At 33.3% G+C, this 27,746-nt stretch overlaps 1 protein-coding gene across 4 annotated transcripts; it reads right to left on the bottom strand.

The window, feature by feature from the left end:
• Window positions 1-416: 416 nt before the first annotated feature.
• Window positions 417-27,531, bottom strand: LOC149806785 (ERI1 exoribonuclease 3-like). Of its 4 annotated transcripts, none has more exons than XM_089957589.1 (7): window positions 27,199-27,531; window positions 20,249-20,365; window positions 12,825-12,884; window positions 7,073-7,164; window positions 4,746-4,818; window positions 3,320-3,416; window positions 417-1,406 (listed from the first exon to the last, which is right to left on the bottom strand). In XM_089957589.1, exons 1-7 carry the CDS (start codon window positions 27,310-27,312, stop codon window positions 1,324-1,326), a joined length of 636 nt encoding a protein of 211 aa, XP_089813715.1. In that variant the 5' UTR covers window positions 27,313-27,531; the 3' UTR covers window positions 417-1,323. The 4 variants fall into 4 exon arrangements, with proteins under 4 accessions (XP_089813715.1, XP_089813728.1, XP_089813722.1 ...); XM_089957602.1 differs by having other exon boundaries at window positions 3,375-3,416; window positions 27,199-27,529; XM_089957596.1 differs by lacking the exon at window positions 27,199-27,531 and adding an exon at window positions 25,461-25,535.
• Between the last annotated feature and the right edge of the window lie 215 nt (window positions 27,532-27,746).

The raw sequence follows: 27,746 nt of genomic DNA, 5'->3' as shown, positions 1-27,746 counted from the left end.
ATCCATTGTTTTTAATAGTTTCGGGCAATGTTAACATACTACTCCATGCACTTCCTCGATAGCCAAGGTTCTGATAACATAACCCTACCTACACTTCACCATTTTTGGCCAATGCACAATGCCCCACGCTATTGGTTAAGTGGCATTACATACTAAGGGAGGCAACTCAAGAAATCCAATAGATGTCACTAGGACAAAGCAGACAGGGTTATCATATCAAAATCTTGGCTAGCGAAGATGCTCCATGCAATGTCAACTAATAAGTCAAAGTCTTCTTGGCATTTATAGTTGTATGTTAACAATGCAGACAAACAGCTGGTAGACTGACAGTTGAACATTGAAATGTATATGCAAGTGGGCAAAGGGAAACCAAAATGAGAGGGTATGCATTTTGCATTCGCTGCTGATTGCAAATATAAAACTATAAAACAATTTTATTCATACCAGTTTTGGGAACAAAAATGAGCATAAAGTCTATATTAACTGCATTAGCCTATATTACTAGTTTTGATCTACAATAAAGTATTGTCACTCGAAGACTTTGGGAGACGTTTTTTTATCTTAAGCAGTCGAGTGGTAATGAGTTTTACTTAGATCAGAAAGGTGAATGAGGTCATGTCAGTTTTGATGCCAGCATGACGAAGCTAATGAATGGAGAAGTTGTCTCTATCAACAACTAAAAAAAAAAAGAACTACAAGATGAAAATTTAAATCAGAGAAGTATCCAAACCAGGAACACTCTCGTTAATGTGGCCATTAAAAATAACTTTAATCAAGAGTAAGAAATGTGAGGTAAAGAATTATACCTACTACTGCCAAAAATTATACAATTAAATTTGAAGAATTTAAAACAAATATTTATCAAATATAGGTAATTAGTAAGAAATAAATTTCATTAATAAATTAATAATTGGTAAATTGTTCAGTTTACCTGTTTATCTTTAAAACACCAATTTTTGTTTTAATTATCCAATGAAGATAATTTTTGAAAGAACTGTCTAGCATATTATCATTCTGTAAACTTTATTCAATATTTTGTACAAAATCATAAGAACTTTGTACTCAATTATTCATTGCTTACATCAGAGATCCTTTAATATCACAAAATAACTTCACTACATAATTTTCCATTGCAAGATTTTCAAACTAATTTGACATTGATAATCCATTCAAATAATCACTAGCACTCCATTTGGTATCCATGACAGTAATTATTTTGCATCCTGAACACATATATCACCATTGAAAGGAACAGGCAATTCATTTGGACTGCACAGTAGCTAAAAGTTTTTCACAGAAATGTCACAAAGTCTATGGTTTTGTTCAGGTGGTTGATCCAGTTATCTTGAAAACATAACCTCTGCGTAGCATAGCAGTCAAAATGTTTGCAGTGTTCTTGCAGTCATCTGTAGATTTTAAAAAAAACGTGGGAAAGAATAAGCAATGGATAAATATTTTACTGTTATATAATTTTGGAAATACAGATTTTAATGTATTTCAAAGGTATGCAAAAGAGCTTGAGTCATGTCTTTTTTAATAGAAATTCAATACTTATAACTAAATATGTAGTACTTTACAAAGATCAGCATAGATAAATCCAGAGATTTGGAGAGGGGCCTTCAGGAGCAGAAAAAAACATGTCCAAGTTTGATCTCATATGCCCCAATCCTAAAATTTTCAAAAGTCAAATTTACTTATCATTTCTTTCCTTGCTGCCCACGAGCTGTGGTGTCTCAATGGTTAGTATGTTGTGGATTCAAATCCTGTCAAGCCCAGCTTTGATTGGCCAGTGTGGTGTATCTCTGGACACTTTATCTCTACTACTGAAGCATTTAATAGTCTTTAAAGTGTGCTGTTAAATGCCAATCAATCAATCAGTCAAATGATAGGCCCAAGCCACATCTCCAATCAATGGGTTCCTTAACAATGTGAGGCAACTATGTTACAATGATAATAATAACGTTGGGAGCCACTTCATGACCAGCACCATTTTGAAACTGCCAGGTGTTGTTTAGAAATAGCACTGGGCAATTTTACAACCAAATGATGGTCTTGAAATGGCAATGCCATGAAATTGTACCTGACCAGTAACAGTACTCTTATTTTTGTAAACAAATAATACATAGCCAATATTTTCTCTGAGTGTGGGTTAAGAATTAGGATCATTATCAATAAAAGTAAATTATTTATTTGGGTCTGGGTCTAAAACATTGCTATTCCCCCGGAATAACCTGCAATACCTGATGTGTACCACATTTTTTATTATAATTTTAGTAACAGATCTTTTATTTACAATTTGTATTTTTCTAGAAATGAATTTTTGTTGTACATCCTCGCTCTTCTTTTGTAATTTAGTTTTTATATAATCTTGTTTACTTGAAAAATTAATCATTCCTGTGATAACATCTGAAAAGAATGAAGAGATCATTTATATTGTTATATTTAGTATTTGATTTGGGTGAAATTATTTATTCTAACTAATATTCACTGGAAATACAAAGTACTCTTAAATAACAGCTAGGACAGAAACATTAATTTGGAATTATAGTCAAGTCAGACCAGGGCATCTTGGATTATATTATTGATTAAATGGGTAACTATTAGTACATCATCACACTTCACACACTGGTACATTAGTAGATTCAAGATCACAGCTGTCTATGCTGGATCTTATTTTCAATACCACTGGAATTTAATCAGAACTATATTCATTAGGATCTAATTATCACTAGGACCTTAAATGAGGCTTAATGTTCAAAGTACCTGAGTTTAGATGCTACTGTTTCTATTGATATTTTTTAAAGAAAAATTTTAATGTACAAATTTTTTACAGTTGCAGTTTCAACAGAGGTCAAAGGGTGTACTGCTGTGTCAAAAACTAGTTATTTGTTCAGATGATACTTAAAAAGAATATCAACATTCTTTTTAAAAATGGAAATAATTTCACAGTATGTCAGTAAAATGGAAATAAAGTATATAGTAAATATATCCACAGAAAGCCAACCTGAATTTAAACAAGCTTTACTTGTACATAGTGAATCTGTCTTTGTACTTATAAAAGTGTATGTTCTGTGACTTTGGAATTCCTGGTTCTCTTACTCTTAGTAGCTTGTCAGATTTTAAAAAAATGCATTTCACTCTAAGGAGAGTTATCATTGGTATTGACATGATGCAAATGATGTTTTTCACTTTAAGACATATGAAACCCTGTGACCTTGTACAACTGCCCTGTGACCTTGTTCAACTGCCCATCAGATCTCCCATTTAGGAAATTTCAATTTTAATCCAATTTCCCAGAAGGCCCAACTGGTGTAATTACCAATTCCACTGTGATGCCTGCCCTGATGGGGTATACTAAGTTGGGATAACATTACCTGCATCCCTCTGGGATATGTCCCAGTTAAGCTAGCAAAAGCCTGAAATAGAATACAGTATGCAATAAAACATTTCCTACACAATAGAATTTGAAAATGAGAGATTTCCACTAGTGATGAATTATTTGAACTACCATTTTACTACACAGACAACAAAATTATTTTAGCTCGACTGGTCACAGTCCAAATTATCAAATTAACACAAGTTTAAGGTTCCATCATGTATGGGCTGTTCCAGTAAAGTATACTTGGGACCCAATGAGGGCACTTTTAATGTGGGGTACCCACCCATGTAAACAATTTAATTTTTTTAAATCATTTTAGTATGAACTCTTTGACATCAAAGTACCCTGGGATATAATTTTTTTTAAATGCCTTCCCTGGGTACCATGTATGTTTAAATGGAACAGCCCTAATATATGTTTTATGGACTATGCATCATTAAATTACATGGAGGTTATGCTACAGTGTGGGAAACTATATTTTAAGCATCATGTGGTCATCGTTCTTGACAAGAATTGTACACTCCCAAAAGCTCAAATATTGGTATAGGGTGATGAAGGTGATGGGGAAAACAAATGAACCTGAATCAAACTGAATGTGTTGTTACTGGATTTTAAAAAAATGTATGCTGCAGTTTGACCTTGTGACTTGCAATAGCTTGCAAAAATAAATAAAGGAAATCAAAAGACTGTTTTACTGTTTTAGCTTATCATACAGTTTACTAGCAAAGTTTACAAACTGGTAACAAAATCTGAACAGAGAACAACACTTTTAGAAATTTAACATTCTGAAGAATAAAATTGCCAGTGGCAAATTTCTAAAAAGAAATGCCATCATTGCTCCCAAACTGCAGTTAATCCTGTTAATCTGACTTTTTAATCTGACTATTACAATGATACCATGCAAAGACGGGGAAACAATTTAATCCTGTTAATCTGACTTTTTAATCTATCACAATGATACCATGCAATGATGGGAAACAACTTAATCTTGGTCATTTAAAAATATTCTTCCCTAGTCTGAAAGCTGGCTTAATCTGATGATTATTTTTAACTGAATGAACCGAATTATGTTATGGAGACTTAGTTGTACTGGTTGTTGCACTGGTGGACCAGTTCTGGTCCCAGTAGACTTGCTCTGAAAGGTTTCTTTAATACGTAGATAGAATACATACAAATACCATTTTTTCAATTTAAACAATATAATTTTTTAATTTCAAATAAAATATACATATGCTCTAGATGGCCTTTAAAATGGTATGTTTGTCTTACCGTCGGCAGAATCAGATGTATGCTTACCTTTTTAATATTGATCCACTTTAAAATGGTATGTTTGTCTTACCGTCGGCAGAATCAGATGTATGCTTACCTTTTGAATATTGATCCACTTCTTAAAGTAGCCTGTGACAGGTAGACGTAAGTAATCACACTGGCTTGGTAACCTGAGAAAAAGTTTTTGTAAGTATAAATTCTTGAAATTCTCACGATAAACCAGTCATTTTTAATCACTACCCTGGTACTCATCATTAGTTTATGTGCAACACCTTGCATACCAAATCACTAGCTTCGTTAAAATATAGAGGTCAAACTGATGAATGTGGAAGTTTGCTGTAAGATGTAATGTAAACAAACAACAGAGGGTAACATGAGTCCCAGAAGAGAAAAGCCAGGAATCCAAGATAAATCCACTCACTGTACACTTCATAAGTTGTGTGATATACAATTTTAAGAAAGATATCTTTTAAAGATTCTAAGAGATATGTAACTTTTTTTTAGTTTGCTGATATTCTCTCTCTCTCTCTCTCTCTCTCTCTCTCTCTCTCTCACACACACACATACACACACACACACACACAGACACACACACACACCAACTAAGTGAAGTAGACTATTTAATTTTCTGTTGGAGAGTTGGGGTAAGCATTGTTGACAGAATTTCTGGAACCCAGAAAACTTTTGAAACAAGTATTTTGCTCTGATTTGTTGAATAAAATACAAAATAAAAGACATTTTATCCAACCCTTTTCTCATGAAATGCAAGCAAGCAAATGTCATTTCATTTCCTTGCTTACATTTCAATGAGAAATCTAATATTTACCCTTCCTGTAAGAGCTGAATCTTATATGATAATTTGGGATACTTCACATAATCCACAAATAATTCATATAATGTTAGAAAAAGGGTAAAAAGTGGAGAAGAAAATAACAAAAAAAATATTCACATAACTATGTGATAACATTAGAATGATGATGAGATTATACATTGGCTATGATATTTATATCATATTTCAAAAAATTTGTTGGATAGCATTGTCAAATTACAAATGTAATGCAAATTTTAAAATGGCACACAATTGCTTCTTTCTACATCAGTTAATTTTTAATGGTGTTTTGGTAAACATAGCTAATGAAATATTTTATGATGCTGTTGCATGAAACATTTATGTAGTGCAAATGGCCTGTCATGTTTCAGTTATCAATACTAAATGTTTGCAAGGTCTCGAATTTTCTTTGGAACCAAGATAAATTTCTCAACAACAAAAAAATTAATTATATGGGAAATTAATGGATATCCCTTGAAATACATAGCTTACTGATTGCTTCTCATTTAGTCAGTTACCTAAAGAAACCAATTTTGCTCCTTTTTAAATTCTTAAGAGCTTTCATTATCAAGGAAAGAACAACTGGGGTCTTGATACCTCCTGAAAAGTCTGAGGCAGATTTTGTTGAATCAACTGTTACTCCATCATTAAGTAACTCTTTATACAATGGCACTGATTTAGTTGATGAACTGTTATTCCATTGTTAAGTAACTCTGTTACAATGTAGAAGGTTCCCTTCTTATAACCTTCTAGAGAGGAAATACAGAGTGCATTGCATTATAATGGTATTATTTCAAAACAATTTATACTAATAGTGATAAAGCAATGCAGTCAATATTCCTTCCATTCAAAATGCAAAAAGATGAACTGTGAACATTTCATAAAGTCACTTTTACTACCCTAGTAATAGAGGTTTTGATAAATCAGTTATTCCCTTGAATGAAATAATTATGCTCTGTAGATCAGAAACAGTAATAAATTTATTTCAATCAAACTGGAGAATATGTAGTGAACATTTTTTACAAACTTGTTGTCTTTGTTTTTTCGATATTATTTCAGAGTTAATTTAATGAATATTTCAAAGTGATTATGTGTCAGCTGAAGCAGTTAAAATGAGACTTACCATATTCACTAGCTTATAAGTTGAGTCCAACTGCAAACAACATAGACCCTGATCTGCTGCCACATAATGAGCTAGAAGATTAAGTCTATGCTGTTTATTCTACTGATTACTTCTAAAGAAATGCATAGACCCAAATTTGCAAGTGCATTATGCAACAGCAGAGCTGGGTCTGTGCAGCTTTGACATTACTTATGAGTGAGCATATACAGTAGTTGTTTAATTGGTCTGAAAATGCAACTGTTTCTTTGACGGTTATTATCTAACATGTTTAGCATATTATATTCTACACAGGTCATGTACTCAATTCAGTTGGATGCATTGATACTTCAGCACAAGTCAAACTGTTCTTAATTTTTGGGATTTATTTGATGATTACAATAATAATCATATTGAAGGTGGTATTGGCAATATCAATATTTATCATTGGTTTACAGGATTTGTTTAAAAAGAAGTTTTATTTTATTTAAATTACATTTTCTTGAGATCCCAGTCTCCACAGGTCACAAAAGCAAAAGATGCATCCGGTTTTAACAGTCCTTCATCATGCATCCACTTGTCAAACATCTACAAAATACAAATATGTGTACATCTAGTTTTGACAGTCCTTCGTATGGCAACCACTTATAAAAAAATCTACAAAAGTCAAAAACATGGAGGATATCTAAGTTTTTTATTTTTTTAGATATATGTAAATATTTCACAAGCGAAGTGGAAACATTGTATTTTGTCACTAGTGGTGAAGTCACATGTGACAAAACAAAATGTTGCCACTTCACAAGGTAAAATAATTCCAAATATCTTTTATCTTTTTCAAGGCAAAAGCTGTCAATTTGGTCTGTTCCATTCTGTACCAACGCAATTAACAACTGCATTACTATGCTGATAAAAAGAAGTTCCTAAATTTTACAATAAGTTTGGGACAGTAATGTTTTACAAACATAACTTCATTTTTAATGGATAACCCTTTGCCATCCTCAAGATCAACAAGATTTTTAAGGCAGTCCAAAAGTCCATAACAACAAGTCTGTGAGATTTGCTTAATCACTATTTAGCTTTTTCACATCCACCTGACATACCTCTGGTACGTATTTAGTTTCAAAACATACACCAAATGAGTTGAAGCTACAAGTCCCTTACCAATCCACCCCTCAATCCCAGAATGTTCATACTCTGTCTTTTAGTATGCCTGATGCTCCTTTCTGCATGTTATAAGGGGTGTCTTTTAGTATTCCTGATACAACTTCTAATATGTTGTAATATTTTGTCTTTTAGCATGCCTGATGCCTGAAGATTATGGCTTTAAAATGATCTTTATCACATACAGGATAAAGTCAATATAAATTTCAAGGCTCCCTTGTCCCATGAACAAACTACTTGCTATTTTTGGTAATGACAGATGGTGCTGGAATTAATAGGAAACAAATATGGACAAGTACAACATGGCAGACATATAACAATTATTAAAAAAGTCATTGTGATTGAAACAGCTGACCTTCTAATACCCTCTGTGAGTGATTTGGATAACATAGCTTTAACAATTTAAGTCGTATTACTACAATGTCTGCAGTGTGGCAGTTTGTAGTGATGTCAAGCACTGACGCATCATGTCACAGACATATGGCACCATGCCCCTCTCTGTTATATTATCCTGACACCAGGTCAACCAGTCCTAGCACTAACCTCTTAAAGCTGAGCACCAAGCGAGGAAGCTGCTAGTATCATTTTTATAAGTCTTTTGTACGACTCAACTGGGGTTCAAACCTGCAAACTCTCACATCCAAGGCCTACCACTTAGGGCATTGGAACAGTCATAACACCGTCTCTGGGACTGTCAGGGTTGAAGCCAATGGAATATGTTTACCTGAGGCCCAAAGTTTAAGTTTGTTTCACTAATTATTTGCAATACAGAGATTCATCACACAAGGGAATCTGACCTATCTGTAGCTTTCATAAATGTCTTTAAGCTTTCTATTGTACTGCATTTATCAGTGTACAATGCACACTCAAATGTGAACAGCATGGACCCTGAATGGCCCTCACATAATGAACCAACAGTGCAGGGTCAAGATTGTTATTCTCAAGTAGAATGAACAGTGTGGACCTGCAAGAATAATATGTAACAGTTAATTTGGGTTTACAACATTTGCAGCTGAAATCATATTATAGAGTCAAACTGGTACCAATATATATAAAAACCATTCTAGGAACCATACAAATGTGGTCTTTACTGAAAGGTGGTCTTCAAATATCTGTAGAGTCATATAAGAGAACTGGAAAGAAAGACAGACACAGACAGACATATATACATACTGAAAAATAAAAAGAGACTGACAGGCAGACAGATAGATAAAGACTGATAAATAAATAAAGACTAACACAGACAGATAGATAAAGACAGGCTGGCAAGAAGAAAGAAGATTATGGTTTTAAAATGATCTTAGTCACATATGGGTTAAAGATAGTCCTACAATGTAAGATGTATTACATGTTATTTATGTTGCAGTGCTATGACCAAAACATAAATATCAAGGACAAGGTCCTACATTGTAGGACTAGGGACAAAGTCAATATAAATCTCACCCTTACAATTGCCAGTCACTATACACTGATGGTCCAGAATAACAAAAGCTAATGGTCTCAGGTCATGTTAGCAGATGGTCACTATATGCATGCAAATTTGGACAAGTGCTTGCTATATGCATAGACCTGCCCTGAATTTCAGCAATATCACAAATGTAACCAATCATGAGCCTTAAATCTAGACTTAAGACTTGCATTGGTAACACTGAGCCAAGGTATGACTGTATCAAAGTTAGAGTAAACAGTATGGTAGGTCTTTAAAGACTGTCTAATGTGTTGTCTCTAATGCTTTGTGCACTATTCATTATATTTTTTCTAATGCTAAAAAATAATTGTATAATATTACCTGTACTCTTCTTAATTACCTAAAATCTGCTAACCACCCTGCAGCAACAAATACATACAAAAAATCAGAGTGAAACATTACTGACATCATGGTGCATGGTGAGTTACTCATTCCAACAGAATTTTGGATAACTTCTCAGTTTTGCAAGAATTAAGCCCACAATTATCTACTATGTGTATTAATGCTTCAACAGTGAAAACTTACAGTGACCTACTTGAGCAATGTGTATAAAAAAAATGTGTGTGTGTGTATATATATATATATATATATATATATATATATATATATATATATATATACACCGTGTCTGGTAATTCTGAACATTGGGTAATTATGTGCAACAATACATCATTTATGTAAACATTGGATCATGTGTCGTTTTGGGTTGAAAATTCAATTTGCATCAAGAAAGACGATCATCCTTTAATTAAAAATAAGTTATATTCATAAAATGTTCACAAATACCCCACATTTCTACTACAACTGCATATGAAAATGTGATTTCTAAAATGTCGACATGAAGACCCACTCCATGACCTTCTTCAGCTTGTAACCCAGAAAAACATATTTAATATTTATCTTTTAGAATCATACAAATAAATACATTATTTAAAAGATGGAAATGTTTACCTTAGAACAATACTGCATCTTAATCCACGTTTCTAATTTTGCAGGTTGTCCCATACATATTTTATTATCTGCTATAACATGTCAACTTGCCACCAGAACAGGATTCTCAAAAAATTCCCTGGCATATAGCCTGTTTCAAAATTCTTTAGTAATTGTTTTTCCCCATAAATGAGATGTTGTAAACACATTACATCCTATTCATTGTTGTTTCTCTTCCACATAATAGAGGGGCCCCGAGTGGCCAAGTGGTCTAAAGCGCTCTCCATTACGGATCACTGCCATCTCACCTATGTCTGCGTGGGTTCGAGTCTAGGATTCGGCCAATGTGGGTATGTGAGAAAGCTTGCCAGTAGCTTCTCATGGGTCGGTGGTTCTTCCCGGGATTTTCCCGGGTTCTTCCTCCACCATTAATACTGGCGCCATGCATAGCCTATCGTGTGCTGAAAAATGGCGTTAAACCCCATAACAACAAAAACAAATCCACATAATAGCTTATTTTGATAAAATGTTGAACTTTTTCTAATATTTTTTATTAGATTGGTATAGTTTGCTTAATATCTCTCGCTATTTAGTGGATTGTTACCACTGCATTTTGTAAAACCAGCAATAAACCTGACCTAATTACTTGACAGAAACACTGACAGAAATAGTCCAAAGTAATGTATTTAATTTCCATGGCCCAATGAATTTACTTTACATCTTTTCAAAGCTATGCGCAGAATAGGCCAACATACTGAGAGTCATGAAAACACTGGGGTGGTATCCCATGTGTCCAAAATTAATATTATTTTGAACAGAATATTTTGGTGACAATTGCCTCTTTTTAAATATATATACACACCTACCTCTCCCTTGATAACAAGCACACATTGGGGTCCAACAACATAGATCACACTGTAAGCGAGGTTGCAGTTACCAAAGGACCTCCAAGAAAGTAAGAAATGATGACAATCCCAGCTAGACATCGAGAAAACAGCTGGGGTGGGGGGGGGGGTACTGGGCAGTTTAATGACCAATTACTTGCTTTATAACCATGTTGAGAATAATCGTCAATAAAGCACTTCTTCTAACAAAGTTGTTAATTACTCTGTATAAATTACATTTATTTGTAAGCTGCCCAACATCTTAAAGATCATTAACATTATTCCAACTGGTTTCAACAACCTTCCTGTGTACACAAAAACATTTGTGTGTTATGTCACTGCTTAGTGTTGTTGTTGATCAGTCTGGTTCCCTACTTGGTGTGTGATAACTAAGTGCAAAGCAGGGAGTCACAAGCAGGAAACCAGACTAACTGTTGATACATCACCAAACAAGACACATTTTTTAAAAAACTAGCTACATTAATTTCATGAAATAATCATCTATGTCAAAACTCAATTTTTTTATTGTTCAAATACTAAAATACTGATGCCATCATTTCCTTGTAAGTAATAGTGAAACTTCTCATCCTTATGAAAATCTCTAACAAAGTTCTTTATTTTACGAAGTAGTCATTTCACTTGGATGCTTTGCTATCTTTAATCACATTTATAATTGAGAAGGTTAATTTAAGGTAGATTAAATATATTATGTGCACAATAAAATTTAAAATATTTGATTGATCAATTGAAATCGTTCACCCAACATGCAACCTGCTAAACCTTAAGTATGTGGGATTTGCATGCCTTGTAACTTTTGTTTTATTCCACCCCTTTTATTTGATACAAAAGATGATATTAACCTGATAATACAAAGGAGGTACAATGGGGTAAGGATTTAATTCAGTGCAGCAATAGAACAAATACTTCCAAGGTCAGATTTCAAAACACAGTTGTAACTTAATTAGGTTCTAAGAGAAACACTCACCAACAACATTTTACGTTTAAATACAAGAGGACACGTTGCATTTATGATGATTACACTTAAACCGAACTAACAAATAGAACTAGAACACAAATTTCACTTGGTAATAAATTTATTTAATTGGTATTTATTTATTAAACTACAGCCTACACAAGATGTGACATTTTCATTGTTCAAAATTTTTTTGACTATCGTTATTTATGGTGTACTAAGAATGTCATTTGGAAAGAAAATGTAACAAAATATATAACTTCTTATTTAAAGCTGATAATTTTATACTGTTAATTAAAATTTCCAGGTCCTATCTGCTGTTTACGATGATAAAACAAGCTCAACAAAATTTCAGTTTCTTCAAGTTCAACAAATAGGGATAAAGTTTTGGTATTTTCTCGTTTTACAAAATGGGATCCATACCTGACCCTGCATTAATAAGTGCGTTCGCAAGTATCAAGGAAGTGGTATATATATATATATATATATATATATGGAGGGAGTTGTTGTCATTGTTGTTATAGGATTTAATGCCATTTTTCAGCACAAGATGGGCTATAAATAGCGACCAGTGTAAATGATGGAGGAAGAACCTGGAAACAACCACCGATCCACGACCCACAAGAAGCTACCAGCAAGTTTTCTCACATACCCACATTGGCCAAGCCCAAGACTCGAACCCATGCAGACAGAGGTGAGATGGCAGTGATCCATAACAGTGAGTGCGTTAGATCACTCGGCCACTCAGGGCCCCCAAAGAGAAAGAGAGAGAAATTAAAAAGAAAGATGGTAAGAAAAGTGACTTTTGTTACTGTAACTGCATGTAACTTACCTTCAATACTTCAGTGATGTGTGGCCTTCCATCAACCATATCCTGCGCAATACCTGTCAGCTAAAATATATATTTAATTATCAAGAATTATTTTCTATATACATAATTTTGCTGGTATGAACTTGTATAACAATTCTGCCCAAGTCCATCAGCAACTGATGATGGTGGGATATTTTAAAATTATTTTACTCAGAGCTTTTGACCTGTACAGCCAACTCTTGACATCTTAAATTTTTGCATGGTTCTGTACTGAAGTATCATGTTTGAGATCTCTGGGAGAAACTACTGTCCCAAGATAGATGAAATGTACAAATACATCAGGGTAGAAATTACTCCAAAAGTAGGGATGCCCACCAGACAACCATAATGCAAAAAAATGTCCAACTAAAAAAAATCTATAATTCCAATTTAATTACTTGTACCAATTATTAGATTTCACAACTGAGCTTTTGCAAATTAAAAGTAGAAGTGTCAAAATTGCAATACTTTATTTGTTTTGATTTTGGCACAGATACATTTTTTAAACCATTTGTATCAAAACTGGTTATCAGGGTGGGCTTTTGATGTAAACATTAGGTTGCCCAACCTTAATTTTAAGTTGCCCCAAGCTACTGGGCAATGGATTTTTCTACCTCTGTATCTTTTAGTACATGATATGTTAAATTCTCAAGTTCCAATTGGCTTACTATAGGGATTTATGTTAGTACAGCATGCATTTCCCCAAGACAATGGAATACTGCACTTGACTCTAGATGCTTCCCAATAAGGTCACTAGCAGATGATATTCTGCCCATTTTACCAAGATGATGGGCAACCTAGCAGTTTCTATATGCGACCACCAAAATAGACCATTTTTAACAAGGCACACTGAAGCAAAATCAGCTTATAAATTACAAATATAGATTCTAACAGAAACTTGATTTGAATTCTGTTTATGCATGTATTTTTTGCAAAAGTATCTCAAGATTCAATAAATTTATTTCAACTTCCAAACACTATATGAACTCAGTGGTAAATCTGCCAGCAAATATGGCTGCTGCAGATGTCCCTTAGGAACTATCTTTAGGAATTACACCTCTTCCAGTTGGCACCATTGCCATCTGCTAATGTTATATGACATCTGATGACATCATTGTGATTTACTATTACATGTATAATTTTTTATTATTTCTCCTTTGTTAACTGTCTTCCTTCGGTGTTGTCTGGTTTAGTATAAGAGAAGAGTTCCCTTGGGAAAATGCAGAATAGTATATTTCCAAACTAGTAGTCACATGGCAGTAGAGGTGATGAAGTGCATTACAGCAAATGGTGATTTCTTATGAACAAGCAATGCTGAAGCTATACTTTGTTTGAAAAATGTGCCCACTACTAACTCCTGAGTATTTTAACTCATATTCCCTAAGATTCACAAGGGTGAATAGCGCTAACAACAATCACAATTTAATAATTCAACATCAAGAACTGAAATTAAAAAGAGTACTGAAAAAACATGTTATATTCCCATGCTGTGAAAACTGTGAAACCACTTTCTTCTGTATTTCACAGTGATATTGACCTTTGGATCCCGAAATCAATAGGCTACTTCCTTACCACAAGCACAAGTAATCTGCAAAGTTTGGCCCAGAGATGTTATGTAGAACAAATGTTAATGTGAAGAAACCATTTTTTAGTTACCTTGACCTGTTACCTTTCATCCCCAAAATTGAAAAGGTTCTTTCTTATGCCAAGGTAAAACCATTCACAAAGTTTGGTAACCATAGATGATGGAAAACACAAGATACTGTGCAGAAGCCATGTTCCTTCATTCAGTGACCATAAATCTTCACCTTTGTCAACCCAAAGTCAAATGGGTTATTTCTCACCAAAGTGCAAGCCATCGACATAGTTTGGTATTGTGCAGAAACTGTTTTACTTTTTTCAATCAGTGATCTTGACCTTTTACATTTCTGACTGCAAGATCAATAGGTTTTTCCTTACCCCAGGTGTAACCCATCCACAAAGTTAAGCAACTACAGATGGTCAACAATTCAAGATGTTTTACAGAAACCATTGTTTCTTGCAAGTCCCAGTGACCCCAACCTGAGATTTTTATCTGTAATTTAAAGTTTCTTCCTTGCTCCAAGTCAAACCATCCACAAAGTTTGGTAGCTATAAATGGAGGACAACTCAAATATGTATGAAAATAAAATTGGTAACCAACATTATAAAATAAATATGTGCTGCCAATTACTGGACATATTAGAATGCAATTGGTTTTAACTATTGTTTAAATTCACATACAATCACAAATTAGATATTTGCGTTTCTTTTAAATTTGATGCAGTATTTGGAGAAGACAACACAAGACAAACTTGTGATACAAGACTGAATCTAAATCATCAAGACATTAATCGTATTTTTTTTTAATACATCATACAGCCTAGTGACCGAAAAAGCAGCATTCAATTATGAGATTATTTATTCACACCTCTATAAAATGGCTTCATTGGACAGATGACTCATGTACAAACAATTTACCAATACACAAAAATTAACACATTGTGCATCCCTTGTCAATTATCAAATTGAAATTTCCCACACTGTATGATGTTTTCAGAGGTAGGTTTACAATAAATTTGCAAGAATAGTTCCAAGAATGTCTCAATTATCTGAAACTCAGAGGTGTCTGGCTTATGTAGTTTTACACAAACAAGCTCTTAACAGAAATCTGTTCGAAACCAATATGTTCATTTTATAGAGAATTCTGGATTGGAGATGGTCCAGTTTTCACAAGTTTCTCTTTACTTCACTATACAGTATTGTCACTATAAGATGGTATACTATGGGGCTCCCTATGGTATACTCTGTGGCTCCTGATGGTATATTCTGGGGCTCCAATGGATAGTGTTATATTAAGGGTACAATGTATTTCTCACTAAAAAGTTGAAAAAATGTTTTTTACCCACTATGTAATGGAATCAGTTTAGAGAATATTCTGGCTCTGATATCCTAAAACCAAATCATTACTTGTATGTTCTACACTGTTTATTTATTCTAGATTTTCAGTCCGATGATGACGTAGGTTGCTGACAATCAATCTCAGCCAAGCATCATTAATAACAAGCTGCCTGTAAAACCTGGTTAAAATACAATAACAATTATGGAGTTATTGTATAGAAATGAAAGTGGGTGGGTCTGACAATCAAAGGCTATAACTGTGCCAAACAATGCAGATTACTGACAATCAAACTCAGCCAAGATCTCACAAAAATCAAGCTGCTTACCAAATATGGTTGCAATCCAATAATACTTATAGGACTTTTTTTGTATAAACAGAAGAGGATAAGTCTAACACAAGCTATAATTCCACAAAACAATGACACTGAACTCTGACAAAAAAAATCACCCAAGGCATCTTGAAGCTCAAACTGATACCGAATTTGGTTGAAATCCATTAATAACTACGGGTATTACAGAGAAGGCATGAAACTGAGTCAGTCCAAATAAGGGGAATTAACTCTGCTAAATGAGGATGCAGAATACTGACAAATGAACTCAGTCAAGGACTCATTAATATCAGGCAGCATACCAAATATGGTTCAGATCCAACAATAATCAAGGGATTTATTGTGTGGATAATAAAGTGGGTTGTTCTGACCACTGGGCTATAACTCACCTAATAATGCCATATAAGCCTGACAACTAAACAAGTTCTCATCAATATCAACCTACATAACAAATTTGATTGAAATTCAATAATAATTGAGGAAGTTATTGTTTGGAAACAAACACTGGTGGGTCTGACAAGCACGGACTATTACTCTACTAAACAATGACACATAATGCTTTCAATGACAGAATAACGTCAGTGACAATGCTGTCAGTGACACAGAATGCTGTCAGTGACACAGAATACTGTTGACTGATCTCCGCCAAGATCTCATCAATATCTAGCTGAATTATATTTAAAAACTAGGCTGACCCCTAACAATAATTAAGAACTTTTGTGTGGAAATGAAAAGTGGGTTGGATGGAATAATGGAAGGACATACAAACAGGCCCAATTTATCCCACCCACAAAATGGGTTTAAAGCAGAACTATTTCAACTATATTGTAATAATATCAAAGGCATTATCTTGTAATAAGTATTGCTTAGCTCTCTTGACCACACCCATAACCTTGACCTTTGACGTGGAGAAGGGTGGGGGGAGTGCCACAAACTTCAGCAATTTTTAATATTCCTCTATAACTGTGGGCCAAGTATAGCAAAAACTTATGCTATTCAAATAAGCATGACAAGACAAAATCATCAGAGAAATCTTTAAATAAAAGTCTAACTGCCAACAGGAAACAACTAGACTGCAAGAAAAAAGACACTGTCACAAAATACATTTTGTCACCACCACCATTTCAACAAAATTCCTGTTAGACATGATGAAAGCAAACAATTTTATAAACACTTCATCACCTCTATGCAAATTGATGTCAACTTTTATAAACACTTCAGTACCTCTATGCAAATTGATGTCAACTTTTATAAACACTTCATTACCTCTATGTAAAATGATGTCAACTTTTATAAATGCTTCATTACCTCTATGCAAAATGATGTCAACTTTTATAAATGCTTCAGTACCTCTATGTAAAATTATGTCAACTTTTATAAATGCTTCATTACCTCTATGTAAAATCATGTCAACTTTTATAAACACTTCAGTACCTCTATGCAAAATGATGTCAACTTTTATAAATGCTTCATTACCTCTATGTAAAATTATGTCAACTTTTATAAACACTTCAGTACCTCTATGCAAAATGATGTCAACTTTTATAAATGCTTCATTACCTCTATGTAAAATTATGTCAACTTTTATAAACACTTCAGTACCTCTATGCAAAATGATGTCAACTTTTATAAATGCTTCAGTACCTCTATGTAAAATTATGTCAACTTTTATAAATGCTTCATTACCTCTATGTAAAATCATGTCAACTTTTATAAACACTTCAGTACCTCTATGCAAAATGATGTCAACTTTTATAAATGCTTCATTACCTCTATGTAAAATTATGTCAACTTTTATAAACACTTCAGTACCTCTATGCAAAATGATGTCAACTTTTATAAATGCTTCATTACCTCTATGTAAAATCATGTCAACTTTTATAAACACTTCAGTACCTCTATGCAAAATGATGTCAACTTTTATAAATGCTTCATTACCTCTATGTAAAATTATGTCAACTTTTATAAACACTTCAGTACCTCTATGCAAATTGATGTCAACTTTTATAAACACTTCATTACCTCTATGTAAAATGATGTCAACTTTTATAAATGCTTCATTACCTCTATGCAAAATGATGTCAACTTTTATAAATGCTTCAGTACCTCTATGTAAAATTATGTCAACTTTTATAAATGCTTCATTACCTCTATGTAAAATCATGTCAACTTTTATAAACACTTCAGTACCTCTATGCAAAATGATGTCAACTTTTATAAATGCTTCATTACCTCTATGTAAAATTATGTCAACTTTTATAAACACTTCAGTACCTCTATGCAAAATGATGTCAACTTTTATAAATGCTTCATTACCTCTATGTAAAATTATGTCAACTTTTATAAATGCTTCATTACCTCTATGTAAAATTATGTCAACTAGGGCTGTAACAAGGTGGTGAATATGATACATATCATGCATACAGCATGACAAATTCAAATATTTATTCATGAATATTCAGTAAAGAAAAACAAGAACACACCCCATTCCCCAAAAATACATAAGTTTTTCATTTAAAGTTAGTTGACACGTGGGTTACTCAGTGTCTTGGTTACTAGTCTTAGTAACATAAAAGAAGTTCAAATAAGAATATTCTTCTTTAAAAAGACAAGCATATCAACATGCTCTGGTTTGAGATATGCCCTCTGGGTAGTTCAAATGTCTCCTGCAGTACTGAATGCTCTCTCACTTTGGACACGATTTCAAATATATTTTATCAGATTTTAAGCTTGAATATTTTTTTAGCAAATTTAATCAATAGACCCAGGTTTCTAATCTAAAATTGTTACTGAAAGCATTTACAAATATCAGACCATAAAAGTTCGCCTTTATAGGCATTATATACTGACAACAACAACAAGAATAAAAGTTATACTAAATATTATATAGTACTAAATACTTGATAATGTGTCTACATAACTTGCAGATAGTTTTGGCTTCTTTCATTACAGAATTATCGCCTTCTTTGTACCTTGGAAATCCAAAGTATTTCTATACAGCTGATTTATATTTAGCTGAAGGCCCTCAAATTTCAACTTCAGCTGACATTTTTGCAGGAATTGTTTTTTATTGTTGTAAAATGCGTGTTTGGAGAATGAAATTAACTTGAAATTTTCATCAATAATTGCACAACTATTGAATACTAATAAAATTATTATTCAAAAACAGTGAACAACTTTAATTAATAATTTATTCAAGTAATTTATTGTCACAAGTATAAGAATATGAGACTGAGTTTTCCAACTTCGGATTAAACAACTTGATGTAGTATGTTTATAGTGCAACTGAAACAACAAACTACGCTTTAAATCAATGAAATGTCAGCTGTATTTTGAAATATGGTTAGTACTGGACAACTGGGTACATATCAAGATTTATGTTAAACTATTTATATTCAAAAATATTCAAATAACAGTACTGCGAATACCAAATACAATATGAATATGGGACATTTTCGATTCACCAAATATTCAAGTGTATTGTTATACCTCAAATATCAACTTATTATAAAAACTCCATTACCTCTATGCAAAATGATGTCAACTTTTACAGAACACTTCATTATCTCCATGCAAAATGATGTCAACTTTTACAAAACACTTCATTATCTCCATGCAAAATGATGTCAACTTTTACAAAACACTTCATTATCTCCATGCAAAATGATGTCAACTTTTAAACACTTCATTATCTCCATGCAAAATGATGTCAACTTTTACACACTTCATTATCTCCATGCAAAATGATGTCAACTTTTACAAAACACTTCATTATCTCCATGCAAAATGATGTCAACTTTTACAAAACACTTCATTATCTCCATGCAAAATGATGTCAACTTTTGCAAAACACTTCATTATCTCCATGCAAAATGATGTCAACTTTTAAACACTTCATTATCTCCATGCAAAATGAGGTCAACTTTTAAACACTTCATTATCTCCATGCAAAATGATGTCAACTTTTAAACACTTCATTATCTCCATGCAAAATGAGGTCAACTTTTAAACACTTCATTATCTCCATGCAAAATGATGTCAACTTTCATAAACACTTCATTAACTCTGTGCAAAATTATGTCACTACCTCTATGAAACTTTTATAAACGCTTCATTACTTCAGCAAAATGATGTCAATTTTTATAAACATGCTGTTACCTCAATGCAAAATGGTGTCAACTTGTTGTGTACATCTGGCTCTACATAATGGTGGAAAATGGATTCAGTCTCCAAAGTTTTGGAATTAACCTTCAAAACTGGAAATTCTATGATTTCCTGAAATGAGAAAAGATAACCATGACAACATAAGCATATGCTGTCAGATCTAACTGAAACTGAAACATCAAAAAATATTCCATTATTTATTACCAATCAAAATGAGAAATGTACGTTTGTGTTATCTGCATTAAGAACACAACTTTATTGCTAAATATAACAAAAATACAATTGCAAAATACAATTAAAAACCAATACATAAAGTGTTCTCATTCTTATTTTTAAAAATACCGATAATACCCACTCTTTTATTTGAATTACTTTATTACATTCTAAATAAATGGCTATGACCAGGGTCCATTCTATGATGTGCAATTTTGATACATATATTTACACACACTTCCCATCATCACGCCAAACATTCATATGAATGTACAGTAACTGCACATATTATTTACAAATCCTTCCACTGTTCACATAATAACTCCTCATATTTGGAATATTCCCCAAACCCCATATTTTCTTCATAACCTGTATGAAATAATTAGGTGGATTCCACCTGGAACTTAAGCAGACTCCAGGCGAAATCTGCCTAAAATGTTAAAAATCTGGTTAATACAAAGGTGGACATGGAAAATTTGAGAAATCAAAGATGAATCCGAGTCCGCCTAACTCTAAGATGGACTTTTGTCAAATTCCTGCTATAAATACATATTTAGGCATAATTTTGGACTTAGTTGATTTTCCACCCACCATCTAGGTGGAATTAGGAACTTAGTCACTGACATCTATTATATGAAAGGAGGAATCTGGACTTAGTTTATTTTCTAACCAACATTTAGGTGGAATGAAGAACTTAGTCATTTACATCAGACTTAAATAAGGCATAATCAGGACTTGGCTTTTGTGTGTCTGTAAAGTTAAATGACTGAAAATATAGTGATATTTTGTGATTGTAATATCCCTGACAGTTCAATAAAAATATCAATAAGATATAATAACATTTATTGTTTCTTGTACAATTTGAATGATTTTCAGCAGCATTTATATTTCCTGTTTCTGATAGCTGTAATTTTATTGTTTACTTTGGGCACAATTTATAACTTCTTTTCACAGCTTTCCATGTTAAATTTCTTTTTTAAATTTGTTGCTGTTGTTGTATTTTTGTTTAACTTCAATTGGATTAACTGCCCTCGAACAAGTTTTCATCTTGTTTTCCGTTTTAAAACATAATTTCGCTTTTCTCCTGACCTGAATTTCCTCGATATGGACCAATTTTTTAATATCGTCTCCGAAACTTTTTTTAAAATAATGCTCCATCCGGTCCCATTCCACAACGAGCTTTCAAATAAGTATTTGTTCCGTTTATTGTTGAACAGATGATCGTTGTGTAAAGCTTTCTGATTGGTCAAATATTTTAATTGACCAATGAATCGTCGCGTAACAGAAACTGATGGGAAAGAGCATGTTTGCTAAACATGGCGATTCGAATTTTCGAGCGGGACGAGAGATTGAATAACCATTTGAAAAATGTGCGGCAATGAGAATACCCTGAACTCAAATTTGATGGGAACATAATTGATGAATCTGTATGAAAATTGAACACCAGGACAAGCATTTTGCATTTTGTGCCATAAAGAGCTTTACAGTAGCGGCTAACGTGCTAAATAAGACAAGGAATTGAATCAGGATGATTTCGAAGTTATACAACTCCAAACTGATTAACTTTAAGGAGGGACAACGTGTAGAACACTGGTGGGAATTGTTGCCAGATATCCATGTCTCTCAAACATAGTCATATCTTTGCGGAATTTTCTTGGCTGAAAAGTAGAATCTACTTTCAATCTCGTGAGGCATTATTGTGTATATTATCAAAATATTCTTGGTGTGTTGGAATTCAGTGTAAAATAAGAGTAATTATATCATGATAAACGTTTGTCGCGGCTGCTTATGGAACAAGGACTAATTCGAGAGACCACAACAGCATCATAGTTTGTGCAATCAAAAATCCAGTCTACAGTACAAGTGACATAAGGCAGGCTCCTAGCTTTTCTTCTTCTCATAATCAAATTGTCTCAAATGGATGCTTTTCTGTAATTTTGCATTATTTTCACGGCTGAATTTTTCAATGCAGATTAATATTTTATATTTTATATATGTTTTTGTGTTCACAGATGCCTGTGCATATGTTCCAGGCTTGATACTTGGATTTTTAAAATCACTTAATTATTTAGTGTCAGATACTTTATATCATGTTGTATATACAGTATATGTTGTACATCACAGAAGGCCTCAAGGTAGATTAGTTCTGTAACTAATGGAATTACCTTCTCTAAATAAAGTCATATATTATTATTATTATTTTTATTTTTATTATTATTAACTCCCATTTCTCTTGCCTTGGCTGTCATATAATTACAACATCAGTATAATTGTAATGTTTTCATGCATACTTAAATATCACCTTGGTTAATAAAATCCTGTTTAATTCATATCCATTATTTCTTTGAAACCTGATGAAATGTCTGAAACACTAAAAAACTTCAGTAAAATACTATATAATGATCACAATTTTAGTGAAATCTTACAAAAGTTTTAGTCAATTTATTTGTGAAACCTGACACATATTTCAAAGAAATTTGAGTTAGACCTCAACATAATTTCAAAGTTTTGGTCAAAATATTTGTGAAATCTCACCAAACTTTAAAGTGAAATGAAAAATACTTAAGTGATGCCATGCTGGATTAGATTTTGTATGCAAGAAAGAAAATGGCATTGCCCCTTAGGACAAGAAAAACCTAAATCTTATTTGATAATGTCTGTCAAAATAAAATTTATGATCCATTTTAAAAATTACTGTGAATATTTATCATTGATTCCCAATAATGCCTAAAAATCATTAGGCAGTTTAACAGAAATCTGAGGTATATTTTTTATGGTTTAGGCAGAAATTGCTTAAAAACTCCGTCTGAAATCCACCTTGACATTTTCATTACTGGATGGGGTTTCTGCAGGTATTTCCATCTCATTAGGCAGAAGTAAAGATTCCGCCTAGTAACAGTAATTTGCGTATTTCGAGCTATATTCCACCCTGAATCTGCCTAAAAGTGACAGTAAGGGGAATCTAGGCTAAATAAGTGGAATAAACAGATAACGCTTAGTAGACAGAATAAACTAATTCCGCCTAGTAGGCGGAATAAACAAATTCCACCTAGTAATAGATGGACTAATTTGCATATTTCGGGCTGTATTCCGCCCTGAACCCACCTAAAATTTATAATAAGTGGAATCTAGGCTTTAAGTGAAATCCGCTTTAAAATTCCACCTGGAATCTGGTTAAAGTCAGGGCGGAAGTTTTCATACAGGAAGGAAGGTTGAATTCCTGCACTCCATTCCTATCTGTTGGGCAGTTCACTCTAATACAGGCATGGGAAACTTACTCCAGGGTACAGGCTAGACAAATGAATAAGATGCAATGGTACCTTACTGTTGGGCAGTTCACTCTAATACAGGCATGGGTAACACTCCAGGGTACAGGCTGGATAAATGATTTTTAAAGCCATACCGTATCATGTAAACTAACAAATAAAAAAAGGCCATGGGCCAGATCCAGCCAGTGGGCTGTATTTTGCCCACCCCTGCTCTAATACCATCAAATGGAATGGCCATAGATCCCACTATACAAGATGAATTTTTTCAAACTGCTTCCTAATTACGGTTCCAAGCTTACTATAATCCATTACAATGTGATTCAAATTAATATCCTTTCACTGTGTGGTTTTTGCATACAAAAATAACCCCAACTACATAGCCGTGCATTGTATTGTCTTCTGACATTGATGGCCATGATGGAAAGTAACCATACAAGCTGCAAATTACTGTATGATGTTAGACTTGTACCAAATTTCACAACCAATGATATAAATTATCTGGATTTACTTTTGTATCCAAATCTAATCTCTCTGTTTAATGTTTCAATTAATTGACTCTTTCTAAACACTCCATGTTAAACAGCAATATCACTCAGTTTGGACAACCACTAGCCAACAGATGAACTCCAATTCAAATTGCTGTTGCATCTATTCAAACCATCTAACACTGAATTACCTTTATACAATTGTTCTCAGCTGGAATCAACATCAATACATATTGGCTGATGTGACAAAACAAATTTGCCTACTGGTTTAATCTAGAAAACTCAAAAACAAAATAGTCTGAGCTACAGTTTCTTATAAACTTTTCTGGTATTTTCTAATACCAGAAGAACATACACTATGTATATAATACAAATTTGCATGTATCTGGGGTATATTTATGCATACACCAGCACACACAAATACAATTTTAATACCTATAATAAACTGTATAAATGAGATATTTGTGTTTTGGGTATCATGCAAATGGTTAAAAAAGAAGACATTCTAAATACTGAAATCTGAAAAACATAAACAGTTCTAAAAAGCAAAAAACAGGAATTAAAAAAATGAAGATATTGTATATGAATCAATAGCATAAATGAGTGTGTAAAAGACAAACACCAAACAATATACCAACAAGGCAGAGAAAATCCTACCAATCTACCGGTAATGCAACTTGTCAACTTTTCTGATATCTTTCTACAATATATAATATGTAAAGAGCAATTTCCTTCCATATTATGCATGTCAAAGGAATATATGGGTTTATTTGTGGTATATCTGGGTGTTTTGTACAACCCTATTTTTGCATAGTGTACATTATACAGTGGGTTTGACAGTAACAGATCATTTTCTGTATAAATTATAATACTATAATTATTTATAAAGTTTGTGGACACACTATACACAATTGGAATGAAAACACTCTCTTACCTTCTGATGTAGAACTGTTCACTAAATAAAATTATAAGGAGAGCTATATCGATTCTAATCAGCCATGTTTTAAGGGATTATGGATTGCACTTGATAGTACCAGATCATGTGTGTACAGATCTAGGTCCACACTTACGGACAGTCTCAAAACAACTCATTTTAATTAAAGTGAGTGAGTCGGTTGAGTAGCACAACACACAGCTGAAAATGTTTTTTAGTCATATCTCATTTTCACATAAGAACGGGGTTCTGTGGGAGGTCGAGTGGTCTAAAGTGCTTGCATTTACCAATCACTGACATCTCACCTCTTCCCACATGGGTTCAAGTCTCAGGCACAGCCAATGTGAGAGATTTAGCCAGCAGCTTCCCTTGAGTTGGTGGTTCTTGCCGGAGTTTTTCCAGGTTCTTCCTCCACCAGTTACACTGGCTGCCATGTACTGCCTATCTTGCACTGAGCAATGGCATTAAACCCAAAACAACAACAACAAATAAGAATGGCAGTAGACAGATCAAGAAAAACAATTTAAAATACAACCTGAAAAAAACATTTTAAAAAACTGGCTACTATAATAGAATTATTCAAAAACTGGTAAATTATCCATAGTCTGCACCATTAAACAGGTTTTCAACAGAAAAATAACTTCAGCATTTCATCTCATTCAAGAGCTGCTGTAACATTAATCTCAATCAGCCCCCATAATATGTGTTGATAATAATGGATTATTTGTGGGTCTGATGTTACCCTATTCATAAAATCAAGGAATTGTTTGCAAACAGGTCTGTCTGCAACATATCAATGTACATTTCAGGCCATAACCGGTATTTCTAATGACTCTTAAGCCACCATTGGTTGATATGTCCTGTTCACAATATGTTAAATTAACACAACACTATGTCATGTGGACATTTTTAATTTCATGGCTAGATATAAGTGTTAACAAATTCCTTTAAGTGTCTAAACTGTATGCTAAACAAGATGTTAAAGTTGCTAATTTCAAGCAACATAAAACAATTAATATCCCTTTGATTTGATTGGCCCAGTCAGCTGGCTTAAGTGTTTCAAGTTGATTGACAAAGATTATGTTATATGCAATCAGAAGCAAGTCTGAAAGGGATTAAAGAGATTAACTGATTACGGTTAGATCACTATGCTCAATTATCTAAGCATAAAACAGAGCTGGTTTGGCAAGAATGTTTAAAGTTTGTCAAGATATCTAAGCATACATCATCTCCCAATTCTAAAACAGCAATATCTAAGCAGCCAAAATTTAAATCATGGATAGAAACTGAAATTTCAGTGGCTGTAATCATGTTCAATGGACATTATAAGCTGACATGATTTTAAAATCTGCTACAATGGCAAGAATGACATTACCCGTCAAGCTGCATATAGCCAAACTTAATCTCCCTTTTACAGTTTCATATCATTCTCAAATCCAGTCAAAATAAAGGTCTCCGACTCAGAAATTTGCACAAAAGTTCTCATACAAAATGAACAAAAACTACTTGCATGGTGACCCAAGCTTTGGGTTCCATTGGAATAACTAAGTGGAAAACATGGTCCAATTAAAAATTGCCATTCTCATTGAAAATCCTCTCTTTTTCGAAGTCAAAACTCCAGACCAAATTCATCAAATTTTTCCTCAACTGACTTTTCTGTTATGTCACGTGTGTTTGACCTGTGCAAGTTTTAAAACTTTTCTGTAATTCTCTAAGTATTTTGTGATTGTGGCTCAAGTTTCACTCCACTATAAAGAATGCACTTTCGTTTTGTTTTGGGGTTTTTCATAAGCAGATTAGACTGGAAGCGCCTTCGCGAATCGAACTTTTGTTACGTTTTAGGTAAATCACTGCACATAGTTATCCTCGTAGATTTAGTATTTGACAATAAAAGAAGTGACAAACGTTAAAATGATCCGTTACTGTCGGTGTTCCTATATTGTTGCACCCACTGTACTTAGTGTATACAAATGTACAATGGTACATTATAATAAGTAAAGAGGGAAGTAAAGTTTATGCTGTACAATGCTGGCACATTCAAACCTGTGGATTCATATTTTTTCTCTCATCACATGTTGCTTCGAAATCGAGCACAAGAAAATAATCAAACTGTTGTGGTTTAGGTGTAACAGATGAAGCCGGTGCTGATTTTGCCATCAGTAGAACGTTCCTCAGTAACACACTATTTGATGCATAAACTGACGGTTTATGATAGTGACAACAGTTTTTCAGTTTAGGTAAACTGAACCCGACCAAAACATCCTCGAAAAATTCTGCCAACTGTAATCATCGGGTCACTCTCAAAGCAATCAAAGAAAATGTATCATACGTTAGCGCCTATGTTATACATGTCATAACATGTAGCAAGTGTTAAGTATGTTTCCGGTTTGGAAGTGTCCGGTCCATTCGAAACCACCCCAAACCTTCGAAACACTCCAAACCACTCACTCAAAACCCTCTCGTTATGTATATAAGGAACTAACAAAATTCTTCTTATTTATATAATTTACTGGAATTATCGGTAAAAGTGATATACAACAAATTTACACAGAAGTCCAGGCATAAACATAAACATAGAAAGAAACTTCATA

Source organism: Sinohyriopsis cumingii, chromosome 1, assembly GCF_028554795.1.
Source record: "Sinohyriopsis cumingii isolate HCF-2022 chromosome 1, ASM2855479v2, whole genome shotgun sequence".
NCBI classification, from domain to species: Eukaryota; Metazoa; Mollusca; class Bivalvia; order Unionida; family Unionidae; genus Sinohyriopsis; species Sinohyriopsis cumingii.
This window is presented reverse-complemented; position numbering and strand designations above follow the sequence as displayed.